This window comes from Lichtheimia ornata (genome assembly GCF_029851405.1).
Source record: "Lichtheimia ornata isolate CBS 291.66 chromosome Unknown scaffold00006, whole genome shotgun sequence".
NCBI classification, from domain to species: Eukaryota; Fungi; Mucoromycota; class Mucoromycetes; order Mucorales; family Lichtheimiaceae; genus Lichtheimia; species Lichtheimia ornata.
This window is the reverse complement of record NW_026695326.1, coordinates 503551-519201: the sequence shown is the minus strand read 5'-3', so window position 1 is coordinate 519201 and position 15651 is coordinate 503551. Positions and strand designations below refer to the sequence as shown.

The window sequence follows — 15651 nt, the reverse complement described above, 5'->3', positions numbered from 1 at the left end:
CCCCCAACAACACATCCGCACACCAATGTATCCCCCCCTCCCCTCGCCACAACCACACACACGTACATACTTGCATTGTGCATCTCCCTCTGTAGAGAAATTGGAAAACAACCGTGTCTTTTGAAATACATCCAAAAGGTCATCATGCATTATGAGTGTGTGTATATATGGAAACATAGTAATGGGATAATATACTAATCTAGGCAACGGGTTGTGTTGTACACCTGGAGTTCAAACGAGAGATAAAAAAGCTTTCTCTTGCATTGACATTTGAAAATAGTAATAGATAGCCATGTTCAATCGGCGCCAAATATCGGGTCGGCCAATCATTCTCGGTAACTGATATGAACTGTCAAAAGAAAAAAAAGTTAATGATTGAGAGCGTTGCTTTTCGTTAAAGTAGTGGTTGTACCTGCAGATGCAACGACAAGATGATACATTGATGTCGTAGATACCCTTGAATGTTTGATTGTTTTAAAGTGTGTGAGAATAAAAGGAGAAGTGGTTCATCATCTGACACGACCTGGTGCATCCTATCTTCCCCTATTTCCTTATACTTTTACATACAACCCAATGCAAAAAGATGAAACATCCTGTATGTTGCTTTTGGAAATGATTAATGTAGTATTAGAGGAGGAGTGGAGTGGAGTGTATAATAATAATACTTGTTGATGGTGCAGCAGCAGCAGCAACAACAGCCATTAACACGTGTATATCCGAAAGCAGGACCGGAGCATAGCAAAAGTGTGTGTGTGTGTGTGTATGGGTGTGCTATGTGGGTGATTGTGGCTAACTCATTCTTCTTTATTCTTCACCACTCTCTCTCTTTTTCTTTTTTGTCTATATTTCAATATCTACTTTTCTCACATACCACGCACGGACTACCTTGTCCTTATTCCCTATATCTCCTGAACGCCTTTACACAAAAAGGTATCGCTCTCTATTCCCCTTGAAAAAGTGAAACATTATGCATTGAGACAGCCATGATGGTAACCCACGCTTCTATATAGACCTTTGACATTACTCGAGTAATGGAAGAACCCACTTTGTTACAACCACGACAGCCTCCAGTAGCACCGTTGAAGCCATCGGTCAGCATTCAAGATGAGACATTGTTTCAGGATCTATTCGCGACGCCTTTGCCCATCAAGGAGGTGGATGACCTATTTGCTATGCGAGACACCCTTTCGGCTGGAGACATATTACAGCAATTTGAGACGATTGCAGCACAGCTTACACAATGGTTGAGCGTTGCACACATGACAGTATTCACTTTGGAGCAAAAGGTCAAGATGGAGGAGGCTGGTGGCAGTGATACATCTGTTGTCAACTTGGATACCAAGCCTCTTGAGAGCATGATGAGTCAAATGCAGCCACTTGTGTCAGTGTTTGTGGAAGCTGGTGAACAAGTCTTGGATGATATTGATGATGATGAGCCAACATTGATTCAACGAAAAATGTCAGTCAAAATGACAATTGCCAAGATACAATCCGAGTGGTCAGGGTTACAGCATTTCATGGCATCCGTTGTCAATGCAGTACAGAGCATGGCTGAAGAAAAGAACTTGGCATTGGCGATGGAGTACATTCTTATTCAACTCGATGACATTTCCACCATGATTTTCCAGTATCACGAGACAAAGCATACGCAAAGCGCTACTACACCATCCAGGAACAACTCGCTGAGTACAAAAAGTAGCAGCATCGCCACGCCCTCTCCATCATTATCAGGCGAGACACGCATCAAAGACAACAATGGCGATGGGATTCTTGTGACGATTGATGAAAAAGTGGAGCCTGTTTTTCGACAAGTGGAAAAGGTGTATTCTCGAATGACATCCGATCATCCTCCCGCTGACAAAACAGGGGTCCTCTCACGCAAACATGGCATGGTACAAGAAAAGTGGGAGAATCTTCGATCCGAGATTGACGATCTTAAAGATGAGCTCAAGGAAGATCGATGGCTTACCGTATTTCGTCAAGTGGCTGATCAAGTGGATGTTATGATTGATGGATTGGATAAGACAACAGCACAATGTTATGCCATGATTCAACAAGTACGTGATTGGCAAGCACTTGGTGGTGGTGGTACGAGTGCAACAGCCCATGAGATGCAACCAAGAGGTGTCCTTCGTAATGTACCACGACCCCATCCATCCACCACATCCATCTCATCGAATTCATCGTCGGGTTCAGCTGGCTACAACAATGGCAACAACAATGGCAACAATCATCACCATCAACCCCCTGTGGATCAACACAAGTTTCGATCAGTGGAGAAGAACTTTGAAGCAAAGTACAAGTATTACACACCATCGATTGACCGCATGCTGGCAATGTTGGGCAATGGGATCGCATCACGTGTGGGCCAAGATATGACAACAACAAGGAGACATCAATCAATGATACAACGATGGAATCAACTTAAGGCTGAGATGGATGAATTACGATCCCGTGATTTACCAGAGACCGAACGCGTATTACTTGGAGCAGGACATCGGCCTATTAGTCCAGCCTATTCCCGCCTGAGTGATCGAAGCGATAGGAGCATGAGCAGTATGCGATTTAGAAGCCCTGAGCCACCTTCGGGAATGAATCATCATGATCTCGCTGATTATATGACTGCTGGTGGTGGTGCTGCTGGTGGCGGTAGTGGTGGTGCTCGTGCGAAAAGTCCATTATCAAGATCATCTCGAACAGCTAGTCCTATGGGTGGGATATCATCTTATTATGATGAAGGGAGACGTGGACGGAGTGCTACTCCCAATAGTGGACGACATGACATGTGGACACGTGGATATGGATCACCCAGTGGAAGATTACAACGCAACGTTAGTCCAATGTCATTTAGCAGCATCATGCGACCAAGTACATCCGATTCATCTTCTGTATCGAGTGCATCTATTCCACAACCTCTCATTACCACCACCGATGACAACAACAACAACACCTTTACATCATCATCACGACGACGAAAGACAAAGACACCAGCTATTGATGAACGACGAAAGAGCCGAATACCAGCGACCGAAGATACGTTTTCAGAACAACAACATGATGATCGGGCCTCTTGGATGAGACCAACAAAGAGTTCATTGTTACGTAAACAAAAAGCTGAACAAGCCAAACGCGACACTGCCAGATCAGCAACACCCAATTCATCATCTTCTCGCTATTATACATCATCCTCAGCAACACCACCTCTTCCCACCATACCCGCTCGTCCTATGAGCAGTCTTGAAAGGCAAGGAACGACTCATCATCTTTCAGTGCAATATCCCGATCGAGATAGACGACCCTTGTCTCCTGTAAGACGATCCGGCACCCCTTCTCTTATTCCTCGTCCAAAAACACCTTCAGGACCATCACGTGCAGCTTCACCTTCCATGTTACCACGACCCCGTTCCTCCATGCAAATGACACCTCCTCCTCCACCAGCGCGTAAGTAGCTACCATGTGAAGATCAACACTCTGTGTGTGGAAATCAACGATAAGCAAAAAAGACTAACTTTGTGTATTTTGCCTAGACAGCTCGCCCCCATCAAAGTCAACCAAGAGTTTACGCAAGAAACAATCCATGCCCGCCTTAATGCACCATCGTCGCGCTGCTTCTCCTAATCCACGCCTATTCAATGCACGTACACCATCACCTCCTGCTGTCTTACGATCCGATGATGAAGAAGATGAGGATGCTTATACCGGGTATGAAAAAGATTATCTTTATGAAGAAGATGAAGATGATGTTGCCTGGAAATCAAGACCTACTACTACAAAGGAAAACAATGTCACCTACCGACCCGATCCCAAAGATCCTCTCGATATGGAAGTCGCCCGTATTGTCAATGCCAGTCCTATCGCCATCAAATGCCAAAAGGGTCCCAATGGATCTGGAAGGTACTATTTTGGAAGCGAATTAAGTCCTTCAGTGGGAGGTGGCAGAAAGCTGTATACATGCAAGCTGATGAGTTACACGGGCCGAAGGAAATCGGACAAGACAGCTGCACGTAACAAGGTCCTCGTTCGTGTAGGTGGTGGATGGCAGGATTTAGAGTTGTTTTTATTACATTACGGCATCCTTCATTAATAAACCTTAATACTAACAATAATCTCAGAGACAAAAGAGTCATCAATTTAGAGATAAGAAAGTGGTTGGGGGGTGTAGCGTGCGTGTGTGTGTGTGTTTGGGGGGAGGGGGAAGGTGGTAGAAGGAAGAAAAAAAAAAGAGGCTTTGCTGCTGGTGCTGGTGCTGATCTAATGAGTGATATGGATAAAAGGTAAGGCAGAAGTACGGCAAACGTTTTAGCCAAAGGAGGTCCGGGAAATTTTGACGTGGTGAACTCTGTGGGGGTTGGATGGATGGGGGGAGTGGAACATTTTAGAGATAAGGGCGGCAAAAATATGATAGGCTCATGCTCAGAGAGTTTGGGTGAGAGAATTCCTGGTATTACAAACTCAGTTTGATCATCTCACTTTTGCATTGCGTATGTGGGTTGTGCGTGCGCACCAAAGATGATGTTGGGAAAGTGCGGGACACAAGCCAACTGCTATGCGGGAATTGAGCGGAATTTTTGAATCCATTGCGATGACTGATCTCTCACACTGGGCACAACGTACGCATCAAAATGACATACGACACATCTTTGCTGATAACCCACATCACTCACTCACACACACCCTATATAAACCCTCCTTGTACGTGGGTCTGACACAAAACGTTTCTTTTTCTTGAACCTCTTTTTTTCCCTTTACCCTTTTTACTTTTTCATTCTCAAACAAAGGTACGCGTGTCCTCTTTTATTTTACGGCCGGGGGAGTGAAAAAAAGTGACGGGTGATGAGCATCATCCGAATGACAAAAGAGAACATCTTCCATATGCCATCATATGAAATCATAAATGGGTGCCCGATCTCTTCCTCTTCCCCGTCACTCTTTTTCTCGTCGACTACAAAAACCATTCGAGTCGAGGTGGCAATAATCTCACATCTCTTTTTCTTTTTCCCCACATTTTTTTACATTAGTACATACACCACCCACCCACATACATACATACATAGCCATGCCGCATCGTGAACATTCTGTGGAAACCATTCGCCGTAATAGCGAAGTGATGGGCAGCCTTAGGAAATTGATGGCTGTTAACCGTGGTGTAAGTAGTATTCATCATCATGATAGTAGCGTTTCAGACTTGCCAGCCATGATCTCTTACCCCACATGGATGATCCCAAATAGGAAATTGCCATTCGTGTGTGCCGAACAGCTCACGAGCTCTCCATGAGAACCGTTGCCATCTTTTCACATGAAGATCGGCTTTCCATGCATAGATACAAGGTAAGGTTTACATGTCATGTGATCCTTTTTATTGCATGATAACCAATGCACAAAACGTTTTATGATGATGTAGGCCGATGAAGCATATCAAATTGGTCAGCTTGGTCAATTTACCCCTGTGGGAGCTTATCTTGCTCAAGATGAGATTGTACGCATTGCCAAGGAACGAGGTGTCTCCATGATCCATCCTGGCTATGGTTTCTTATCCGAGAATGCTGAATTTGCACGCAAGGTGGAAGCAGCGGGTATCACATTCATTGGTCCATCCCCTGAGGTCATTGATAGTTTAGGAGATAAGACCAAGGCTCGTCAAATTGGTAAGTAGGTTTGGTGTGTGTGTAAATATGACATGCAAACAATAACTTTTTGTGGATTGTGTGTGGGAAAATAGCTATGGATTGCAAGGTGCCAGTTGTCCCAGGCACACCCGGACCTGTGAGTGAATACTCTGAAGCCAAGGCCTTTATTCAAGAATATGGATTCCCTATCATCATCAAGGCTGCTATGGGTGGTGGTGGCCGTGGTATGCGTGTTGTGCGTGATGAGGCATCACTTGAGGATGCTTTCAATCGTGCAAAGTCCGAGGCATTGTCTGCATTTGGTGATGGCACTGTTTTCATTGAACGCTTCTTGGACAAGCCCCGTCATATCGAAGTCCAACTTTTGGCTGATCGTGCTGGCAACGTCGTCCATCTCTTTGAACGTGATTGCTCTGTTCAACGTCGTCATCAAAAGGTCGTCGAGATTGCTCCTGCCAAGAACTTGGACAACACCGTGCGCGAAGCCATTCTCAATGATGCCGTCAAGATTGCCAAGGCTGTAAAGTACAAGAATGCTGGTACTGCCGAATTCCTTGTGGACAACCAGAATCGTCACTACTTTATCGAGATCAATCCTCGTATCCAAGTGGAGCATACCATCACTGAGGAAATCACTGGTATCGACATTGTTGCTGCTCAAATCCAAATTGCTGCTGGTGCCCTCTTGCCCCAACTTGGCTTGACCCAACAACGCATTCGTCAACGAGGTTTCGCTATCCAATGCCGTGTAACCACTGAAGATCCTGAAAAGAACTTCCAACCTGATACTGGCAAGATCGAAGTCTATCGCTCATCCGGTGGCAATGGCGTACGTCTTGATGGTGGTGCTGGTTATGCAGGCGCTATTATCACTCCGCACTATGACTCCCTTCTTGTCAAATGCACATGCTCAGGCTCTACCTATGAAGTGGCTCGTCGCAAGATCGTTCGTGCTTTGGTGGAATTCCGTATTCGTGGTGTGAAGACCAACATTCCCTTCTTGCAACGCTTGTTGACTCATGATACCTTCATCAATGGCAACTGTTGGACCACATTCATTGACGACACTCCCGATCTCTTCCGCCTTGTTCAATACCAAAATCGTGCTCAACGTATGCTTGGTTACCTTGGTGACGTTGTTGTCAATGGATCTCAAATCAAGGGCCAAGTGGGTGAACCTTCCTTCAAGCAAGAGCTTGAGATCCCTACCCTTTACGACAATGCTGACAAGCCTGTGAATGTCAATGTGGCTCCTACTGAAGGCTGGAGAAAGATCTTTGTTGAACAAGGTCCTGAAGCATTTGCCAAAGCTGTTCGTGCTTATCCTGGTACTCTTATCATGGATACTACATGGCGTGACGCTCATCAATCCTTGTTGGCTACTCGTGTCCGCACTACTGGTAAGTTGGAGTGATTGACAATCGGGAGGTGAAAATTTAGCGTGGGAATTGGAAGCAAAATATCGGATGGGATTGGGTGAATGTCATGTGCAAAGCGTTAATAACTTTATCCTCCTCCCTCCTCCCCCCCCACACACAACACATTGACAGATCTCCTCCGCATTGCACCGACAACCGCACATGCTCTCTCCAATGCCTTTTCGCTTGAATGTTGGGGTGGCGCTACCTTTGATGTGGCCATGCGCTTCTTGTACGAGGATCCTTGGGAACGTTTGATTGCTTTGCGTAAGGCTGTGCCCAATGTACCTTTCCAAATGCTTTTGCGTGGTGCCAACGCTGTGGGTTACACCTCTTATCCCGACAATGTCGTTTACGACTTTTGTGCCAAGGCTGTCAAGGCTGGTATGGATGTGTTCCGTGTCTTTGATTCCCTCAACTATGTCGAAAACATGCGCTTGGGTATCGATGCTGTCAAGAAGGCGGGTGGTATTGTCGAAGCTACCATTTGCTACACCGGTGATGTGACAAGCACCAAGAAGACCAAGTATGATATCAACTACTATGTCAACCTTACTCAAGAATTGGTCAACGAGGGCATCCACATTTTGGGTATCAAGGATATGGCTGGTTTGCTCAAGCCTGAAGCCGCCAAATTGTTGATCGGCACCATCCGTGAAAAATTCCCTGATCTTCCGATTCACGTGCACACTCACGACACCGCCGGTACTGGTGTTGCTTCCATGTTGGCTGCTGCTGAGGCAGGTGCTGACGTGATCGATGCCGCCATTGATTCCATGTCTGGTATGACCTCCCAACCCTCCATGGGTGCTCTTGTGGCTGCTCTTGAACATAACAACGGTGGTACTGGTATTCGTATGGAAGATATCCAAGCTCTCAACTCGTACTGGGAACAATGCCGCATGTTGTATTCTTGCTTCGAAGCCAATGTCAAGGCTGCTGACTCAGGCGTTTACAGAAGGTATGTATCAAAGTCGTCTTTATTGTGCATTTTTCACTCATACATTTCAATACAACAGCGAGATGCCCGGAGGCCAATATACCAACCTCATGTTCCAAGCACAACAACTTGGTCTTGGCACCCAATGGTTGCAAATCAAAAAGGCTTATGCCGAAGCCAACGAATTGTGTGGTGATATCGTCAAGGTGACTCCTTCATCCAAGGTGGTTGGTGACTTGGCCCAATTCATGGTATCCAACAATCTCAACAAGGAGGATGTTATCAAGCGTGCCTCTAGCTTGTCATTCCCTACCTCTGTGGTCGAGTTCTTCCAAGGCTACTTGGGTCAACCTGCTGGTGGTTTCCCTGAACCATTGCGTAGTGACATTATTCGCAACCTTCCTCGCATCGATGGTCGTCCTGGTGCCACTATGCCACCCCTTGATTTGGCCAAGCTTAAGGAGGAATTGATTGAAAAGTATGACAACATTACTGATTACGATGTCGTGTCGGCTGCTTTGTACCCCAAGGTGTTTGCTGAATATCGTGATATGGTGGCTCAATATGGTGATTTGTCCATCATCCCTACTCGTTACTTTTTGGCCAAGCCTGAAATTGGTGAAGAATTCCACGTTGAGATTGAAGAAGGCAAGACCCTTATCATCAAGCTGCTTGCTGTGGGTCCTATCAACAGCACCGGCAAGCGTGATGTCTACTTTGAGCTCAATGGTGAAGCTCGTGTTGTTGGTATCACTGATAAGAATGCTGCCGTTGAAACTGTCACTCGTGAAAAGGCCAAGGAATCTAACCCAGGTGATGTGGGTGCTCCCATGTCCGGTGTTGTTATTGAAGTCCGTGCAAAGGAGGGTGCTGAGATCAAGGCTGGTGACCCTGTATGCGTTCTCAGTGCCATGAAGATGGAAACGGTTGTCTCTGCACCTGTTGCTGGTCGTGTTGAACACGTTCCTATCAAGGAAGGCGACTCTCTTTCCTCCGGTGATTTGGTTGCTCGCATTGTTCACACTTAAAAAATCTCATTTTCTCTCTATCCTTTCATTTTCTCTCTTCACTTCCTTTTTCGTTGTAATATAGCATTGTAGAATCAAACATCTTTTCTCTTATCTACGTATACATAAAAGTGTTCTTGAACAAAGGATAACGCTTTGACTTTGACTGCTGAAATCACATGCATGACACCTGATGTTCCCTAGCCTTATACAAGATGAACGACGTATGCATATGGATAGCATGTGATGCTAGCTACCTTGTTGGAAATGGTTTCTAATCACTGCAACACGCGCTTAGTAACATGCTTCAGCAACTTTAATATAGCTCGAATGCTTCTGGCACCAAATGAAAAGTCCCTTTAGATCTATTGATGCTTACCAATTGAAAAAGTAACAAGCGACAAGGCTCATGTTCCTGATTGCAAATGGACAAAGAATGGTTATTGATATTAAAATAAGCTGCGTTTATACATTTTGAGAAGAGCAAAAGAATGGATGACATGACATGAGGAGAGGAAGAGATTAACTTTTGCTATTTTAAGGGAGAGGATGTGGGATTGATTTTGGTTGTAGTTCTATACACATGATAAAAATAAAATGGGTGGGAGTGCGTTTCTCGAAAGAATAATTAAGCTTCATGCTCATGTACAATATGGTTCTCTTCGGTCTTGACACGTCGACGCGTACGCTCAACTTCAGCTTGCCAGTCAATGATGAACAAAAAGCCGCATTCACCAAGAGCACCAACAAAAAGGGCAACTGACAAGCTGATCCAAATACCTGTCAATCCACCATCTGCCTTGAACGTCAATACATAGCCCAATGGCAAGGCGATCACGTAATAGGCAATGAGATTAATCCATGCAGCCACATTTTGTCGACCAAGACCACGGATGACACCGCCACAGACACCACACAAGCCATCTGCAATTTGGAAAAGGGCTGCCAGAGGAAGGATATGAGCGACACGAGTGACAACCTCTTCATCGGATGTGAATGAATAACCAAAGAACGAGCGCGTGGCCATGAAGAAGCTTGAATTGAGAGCACCAAAGCCAACAGCAAAAACAAGAGCCATCATGGATGCATACTTGGCCTTTTTAGCTGAAGCTTCGCCAATTGAATTGCCAACGCGTGTGGATGCAGCAACGGAAATACCATAGGGGATTGTATAGGTTGCAGAGGCTGATGTCAACAAGATCGATTGTGCTGCAAGATCAACGGTGCCAAGATAGGATGCTGCCAAAGCTGCCAATTCAAAGGCCCACCATTCACTATCATCCATGATGCATGAGTCTCTCTCGCTCTCTCAATGTATTTTCATCGTTTATCTTTCCCTTACCTGCAAACCATGAGCACACCAGGCACAGCAAGTTTAATGAATGGCCACCAATCCTTGAAAGCATCCATAGACCATCCACCCCATGCTTCAGCACCTCTGAATTTCCAAATGTAACCAATCAATAGAGCAAGCATAAGCCAATAGCTGAATGCTGTAGCGAGAGGTGCACCAATAAAGCCAATGCTGATAGGTTCCCAATGAACAAGCATGTAATTGAGACCAAAGTTGATAGGTGATGCAATCATCAATACATAAGTGGATGCTTTCATGATGCCTTGTGCTTGCAAGAACTTTTTGACTGCTTCAAAAGCGACGAATGCAGGAACACCAATCAAAAGACAACGAAGGAAAAGGCCTAAAAGGTAAGAAGCAGCATAGATGATGAGTGTACATGTTGTATGTGTGTGAGGGTGTGTGAATCATTTCTCTTACCTGCTTTGAATGCCAACTCAGGTTCCTGATCGAGTGCTAGCAGGATTTGTGTAGCGTTCCACCAAACAATTGCCACGGGTATCATCATGAGCGCCAACATTACCAATGCTCGTTGCAAGTAGACACCGACCAAAGTCTTATCACGGGCACCGCCATAGGCTTGAGAACAAAGGGTATCGAGTGCAGTGGCAGTACCAAATGCAACGCTCCAGGCAGATACATTGGCAAACATGCTAGCAAGAGCAGCAGCTGCAAGTTCAGTAGGGCCCTACAGTACATTTTACAGCAATTTAAGCCACACATGATCTTTTGTCATATAAATAAAGAGAGATGTCAACTTACCAAATGACCAAGAGTAAAAACGGAAGCAAGTTGAAGAGATTGTTGCAAGAGATATGTACCAATCACAGGCAAGCTGTTGAAAAGCAGCCATCGAAATTCTTTGGCCCAGCTGGCTGTCACTTCTCGTTGCTTGCCAGGTGCAAGAAGAGGGCTTGACTCAGTAGGCGTTTCCGACATGGAAGAAGTAATGGACACAATGTCGTCGTGATCGTCCGATCGCATAATTGAAAAGCTCCAATGGGGGGTATTGTGTGTGTATGTGTGTGTATGTCTTTTGTGTGTGTGGGTGAGAAAAAGAAAAGATGTCGGTAAGGAAAGAAAAAGAAAAAATACCTTGTCGCTGAGTCCGGGCTTTTGTATTTTAGAGGCAACGGCACAGTAATGCCGAGATAGCCAACTTGCACCATCATTGCCTCCAATTGCACTAAAAGGAATTGTTCACCCGTACATTGCAATCCTTCCATCCAAGGTCATCCACCCGAAAAAAAAACAATTACTCCATTTACTTTACTAATGGTAGATCCCCAACCATTTGATCTTGAGACAAACCCCCCTCCCTCTTCTCTCCTGTTCATGTTATGTACAATCCCTCCTCCTATACATGTACGCACACATGCATACACACATCTATCATGATGGTGGCCATGTTGTAAAATACAAGAGGGTGATATCGTGGGTATAGTGAGCAAGATCTAAGAAGATGCTCATGGAATCTTTACAATGCAGGACACGTGGTAGATTTTTTGCCACCATTGATCAGACTTTCCCACAATAGTTACTCCATTGCATTTTCCTGCTTATCGTACCTGCAATCGTTGAATTCAATTGACTCCGAGTGACTCATCACCGACATTTTCTTCTTTCTTTGTCTCACCTGAACCTTACCCACCAACCCACTCCGCTGTTTGTGTACTCTTTTTTATCAATTGATAGTGTTGCGATACGCCATATGGGCTGTGTGTGTATATATACAAATAGTGAGCATCGTCTTTATGTAGGTGGACCAAATCCATGTGGATCCATAGATCTGGATAATTGCTGTGAAACAAACACCATGGTTGAGATATAGGGCTGTGACAAGTTCAGGGGTAACATATGACCTTGGGTGATGATGGTATCATTTGATTATGTGCTGGTTGAGTCGATTTGTCAAATTTGTTGAAAAAAGAGCTGCTATGGATACCAAGGTTTTGGATTTCTTCTTTTGCTGATACCAGTCGCATGATTTACTTGCTCGCTTTTCTCCTCTTTTGGTAGTGCGTTACACAATCCATGTCGTGCAAACTTTATTTGCAATAACATTTCCGGGCAGCTGGTTCATGCATCGCATAAACAAATGGCACACTCTTCAACCATCATCATAAAGCCGTCCCATCTTGAAATCGCTGCCATTTGTGCATCATTGAAAGTACCATAGGATGTATCTAAGACGATGGATTCTGATCATAAATGAGCCAACCAGGAAGGGGAGACATCTCCAGGTCACAAGTTGTCCTCGTATAAAATGAGCTGAGATCACTGTTTATTTGTATTTTCAATATGCCCCTGACATCGAGTACATACATTACGATCAACAAACCTGAATTCACAAAGTCGGCCACGTGAATGCTCTCTTTCGAACATGTAACATCATTCAATAATGAAGGATCTCAATAATGCTGTTATTATGTACAAACGGTGTGCGTGCTTTTATTAGTTGTTGTGTGGATGAGGGGGGGTGTCTAGTTTACAATAACGTGGCTGCGTAGTATACTGCAGCTGCCGCCATTAGATTTGGTACAATGCTTCCACCAAAGGATGCATTCAGAGAACGCCTTGGGCGAGGTGGTTCTTCCTTTTCATTCGTATTATTGTTGTTTTTGGTATATGTTGATTCCTCCAATCTTTTTTGTGCCTCGTCGAGATCAGCCTGAAGCTCCTCATTGTCGTTTTGTTGTCTGTGAATGACATGCATCAATTCCTCTTGTTTGTCTAAAAGCAACATGCGTGCATTTTCCAAAGATGCCATGCGTCCTGTAAGCTCTTGAGTGCGTTCTCGCTGTTCTTGAATCTCGGCCAAATAAGCATCCCGTTCCTCACATGCAGTCTTGTACTCGGTACGAAGAAGATGCTGTTGTTGTGAAATCTCAGCACGTGCCTCAGCCAATTGTGCTTCCAGTTGTTGCAATTGAGCAGCTGCTGCTTGGTCCTTTTCCCTTTTCAACAAATCAAGCTGTGACTTTAACTCGGCATTCTCAGCCTTGGATACATCAAGTGCCTTCTGAAGATGGGTTGCAAGCGTTCCTTGTTCATTGTCATGTTGTTCTGCATCCGATAGCGCCAGCTTGAGACTCTTTTCCAATTGCCGGTTCTCTTCTTGTAATTGTGTCAGCTGCTGGGTCATGGCTTCTTGATGCTCCGCTTTGGCCTGTTGCAACGTGGCAAGATTCGCTTCCAAGTATCGATTCTCTTCTTGAAGTATTTGCAATCGGGTCAAAAACTCTTGTTCATGCTCCTTGGCATCTTTGATGGACGCTGCCAAACGCTCTTCAAGTTGCTGACGATCCTCCTCTGAAGCCTTGGTCATCATTTGCAATCGTGCCTCCAAATCCCTCTTTTCCTGGTTGGCAGCCTCCAACGACGCCTGCATTTGTGCCATCTCCTCACGATGCGCTGTCAAGCCTTGTTCACATTGAGTAAAAACATCATGGATCGTTTCTCGGCTAAGAGGACCACTCCCATTCGCCACTTGATTTGCCAATTTGGTCACCTAATTTGTAAGGGCCAATGCATGCATGCATGCATGTATGTATCAGACACTCTTGCTCCTTGTATTCCTCACGAAAATAACTTACCGCAGCAGTCGTGGTTGCTGATGTTTTTGAACTTGTGAGAATCATACCCAGCAATTGGTTAAGTCTATCCATATCCAATGTCAGCTTTACATCCTTTCAATGGACACCTCATCAACTTACCTTCCTCGCGTTTCAACCTCTTGCTATAAAAGAAAAATGTAAAAGAATCAGCCATCCTCGTCATCATGTTGTGTCACAATAGCAATCAATCGTCTACTCCTTCCCCTTACCTCAGTCTTCTCCTGCATACGAGTCTGCAATTCAGCAATGGTATTGAGGCACTTTTGAAGCTCGGAATGTTCATTGATCTACACGATAGCGTTATCAATCTCTGTTTTCTTGCATCACACGAATCATCCTATAACCCCGTTGTTCCACCTACCCGCGTCATTTTGGCTGCTGTGCGGATCATCTTGGCACGTTGAGCAAATCTTAACGTCATTGTTGATTCGGTCTTGCACTTCCATGTTGGATTGATGGTACAAATGACGGAGATTCTTGCATTGCCTGATAAGGCTGTTTGCAACACTCTTGTAAGGATCGAAGTGCGGTATTGGACAAAGCCCTTGTCATTTCCACTACATTCCATGCATTTTGTGTTAATTCCTGCCGACGCTATTACCGCCTTCCATACTTACGAGCTCTTTGGGTTAGTCAGCTGCGAAATCACATTGCCCAAAGCCAATAGACTATCGTGCCAAAGAGCATGAGCAATCCAAAAGACACCATTTTATACTCTATGCGTGCTTGCTTACCTCTTGTTGATATAGGAACCTTCTTGACGTCGTTCACTGTCACTTGCTGCCTTTTCAGATCCTGCAAGGTCAATCAAGTTCTGCAAGGGGAAATTAGAACGAGCCAATGGAGCGACATGCTGCAATGCAAAGGAGTGGAATCAACCTACCAATTGCGAGATGCGTACACTTCCTTGATCTGGTACATAGACATTCTTGTTCCTGCTTTCAATGACCTGAAGTTGAAGAAGAATAAAAGTGCTCAGTGTAACGTGACATGGAGATTTAAATAGCGCCAACAATGAATGTTTACCATTTGAAAGATTGTATGTGATCGACTACTGCGTGCATTGTAATCGGTCTCACCCACATGACGATTAGCTAAAGGGAAAACATGTCAATAACGAATGTGTGTGTGTGTGACAGTGGTACAATGTCAAACAATGCATTACCTTCACCCTCTTTGATAACGTCTAATACTTGTTGCGGTGACACGACAATCACCTCCCGAAGGTTCTTTACGAATACGCCACGCTGCAAAACAAAGATGCATCATTGTGTCAGCCGTGTTTTCTTTCCATTCGTCTTTCACATACCTTTTTATCTTCGTGAATCTCAGGTGTGAGACCATCTGCCTTTGCAATGAGATCATGGATTTTTTCCTTGTAGATCTCCATGTAGGAGACACGCAACAGGAATTCTCGGCCAGGGTGCTATCATGCATATACAAATGTAGGTGGTTAGTCATACGGATTCCTGGTTGCCATGATCCCCGTTTCTTTCCCCGCCCCCGTTGATGATGTACATACCTCTTCGATATACGTAAAAAGATCATTTACAGCTCGTGGGATCACACCAGGCTCAGCCTTGGTACCTATGTTTGTTATGTGTGAGAGAGGTTGTTATGCATTATGCAGCCGTAGCATATCCAACAACTTACCCATCTAATAAATAAAAGAGTGGAATACAAGGAGA

The 15651-nt window shown here is 44.8% G+C and overlaps 4 protein-coding genes across 4 annotated transcripts; 2 read left to right on the top strand and 2 right to left on the bottom strand.

Moving 5' to 3' along the window:
* Positions 1 to 1031: 1031 nt before the first annotated feature.
* On the top strand, positions 1032 to 4084 carry O0I10_002340 (uncharacterized protein; the record flags this gene model as incomplete). The annotated part of the gene is made up of 2 exons (XM_058482424.1): positions 1032 to 3441; positions 3528 to 4084. The coding sequence occupies 2 exons, from the start codon at positions 1032 to 1034 to the stop codon at positions 4082 to 4084; spliced, it is 2967 nt and encodes a 988-aa protein (XP_058346922.1).
* Positions 4085 to 5056: 972 nt separating this feature from the next.
* O0I10_002339 (pyruvate carboxylase) lies at positions 5057 to 9013 on the top strand (the record flags this gene model as incomplete). Its single annotated transcript, XM_058482423.1, has 6 exons — positions 5057 to 5146; positions 5230 to 5328; positions 5402 to 5645; positions 5720 to 7027; positions 7178 to 8006; positions 8065 to 9013. 6 exons carry the CDS (start codon positions 5057 to 5059, stop codon positions 9011 to 9013), a joined length of 3519 nt encoding a protein of 1172 aa, XP_058346921.1.
* A 607-nt stretch (positions 9014 to 9620) lies between these two features.
* On the bottom strand, positions 9621 to 11330 carry O0I10_002338 (uncharacterized protein; the record flags this gene model as incomplete). Its single annotated transcript, XM_058482422.1, has 4 exons — positions 9621 to 10266; positions 10335 to 10689; positions 10767 to 11034; positions 11109 to 11330. 4 exons carry the CDS (start codon positions 11328 to 11330, stop codon positions 9621 to 9623), a joined length of 1491 nt encoding a protein of 496 aa, XP_058346920.1.
* Positions 11331 to 12834: 1504 nt separating this feature from the next.
* Positions 12835 to 15620, bottom strand: O0I10_002337 (uncharacterized protein; the record flags this gene model as incomplete). Its single annotated transcript, XM_058482421.1, has 13 exons — positions 12835 to 13857; positions 13943 to 14006; positions 14063 to 14085; positions 14173 to 14250; positions 14325 to 14520; positions 14581 to 14631; positions 14698 to 14777; positions 14847 to 14912; positions 14990 to 15057; positions 15129 to 15210; positions 15273 to 15389; positions 15486 to 15550; positions 15617 to 15620. The coding sequence occupies 13 exons, from the start codon at positions 15618 to 15620 to the stop codon at positions 12835 to 12837; spliced, it is 1917 nt and encodes a 638-aa protein (XP_058346919.1).
* Between the last annotated feature and the right edge of the window lie 31 nt (positions 15621 to 15651).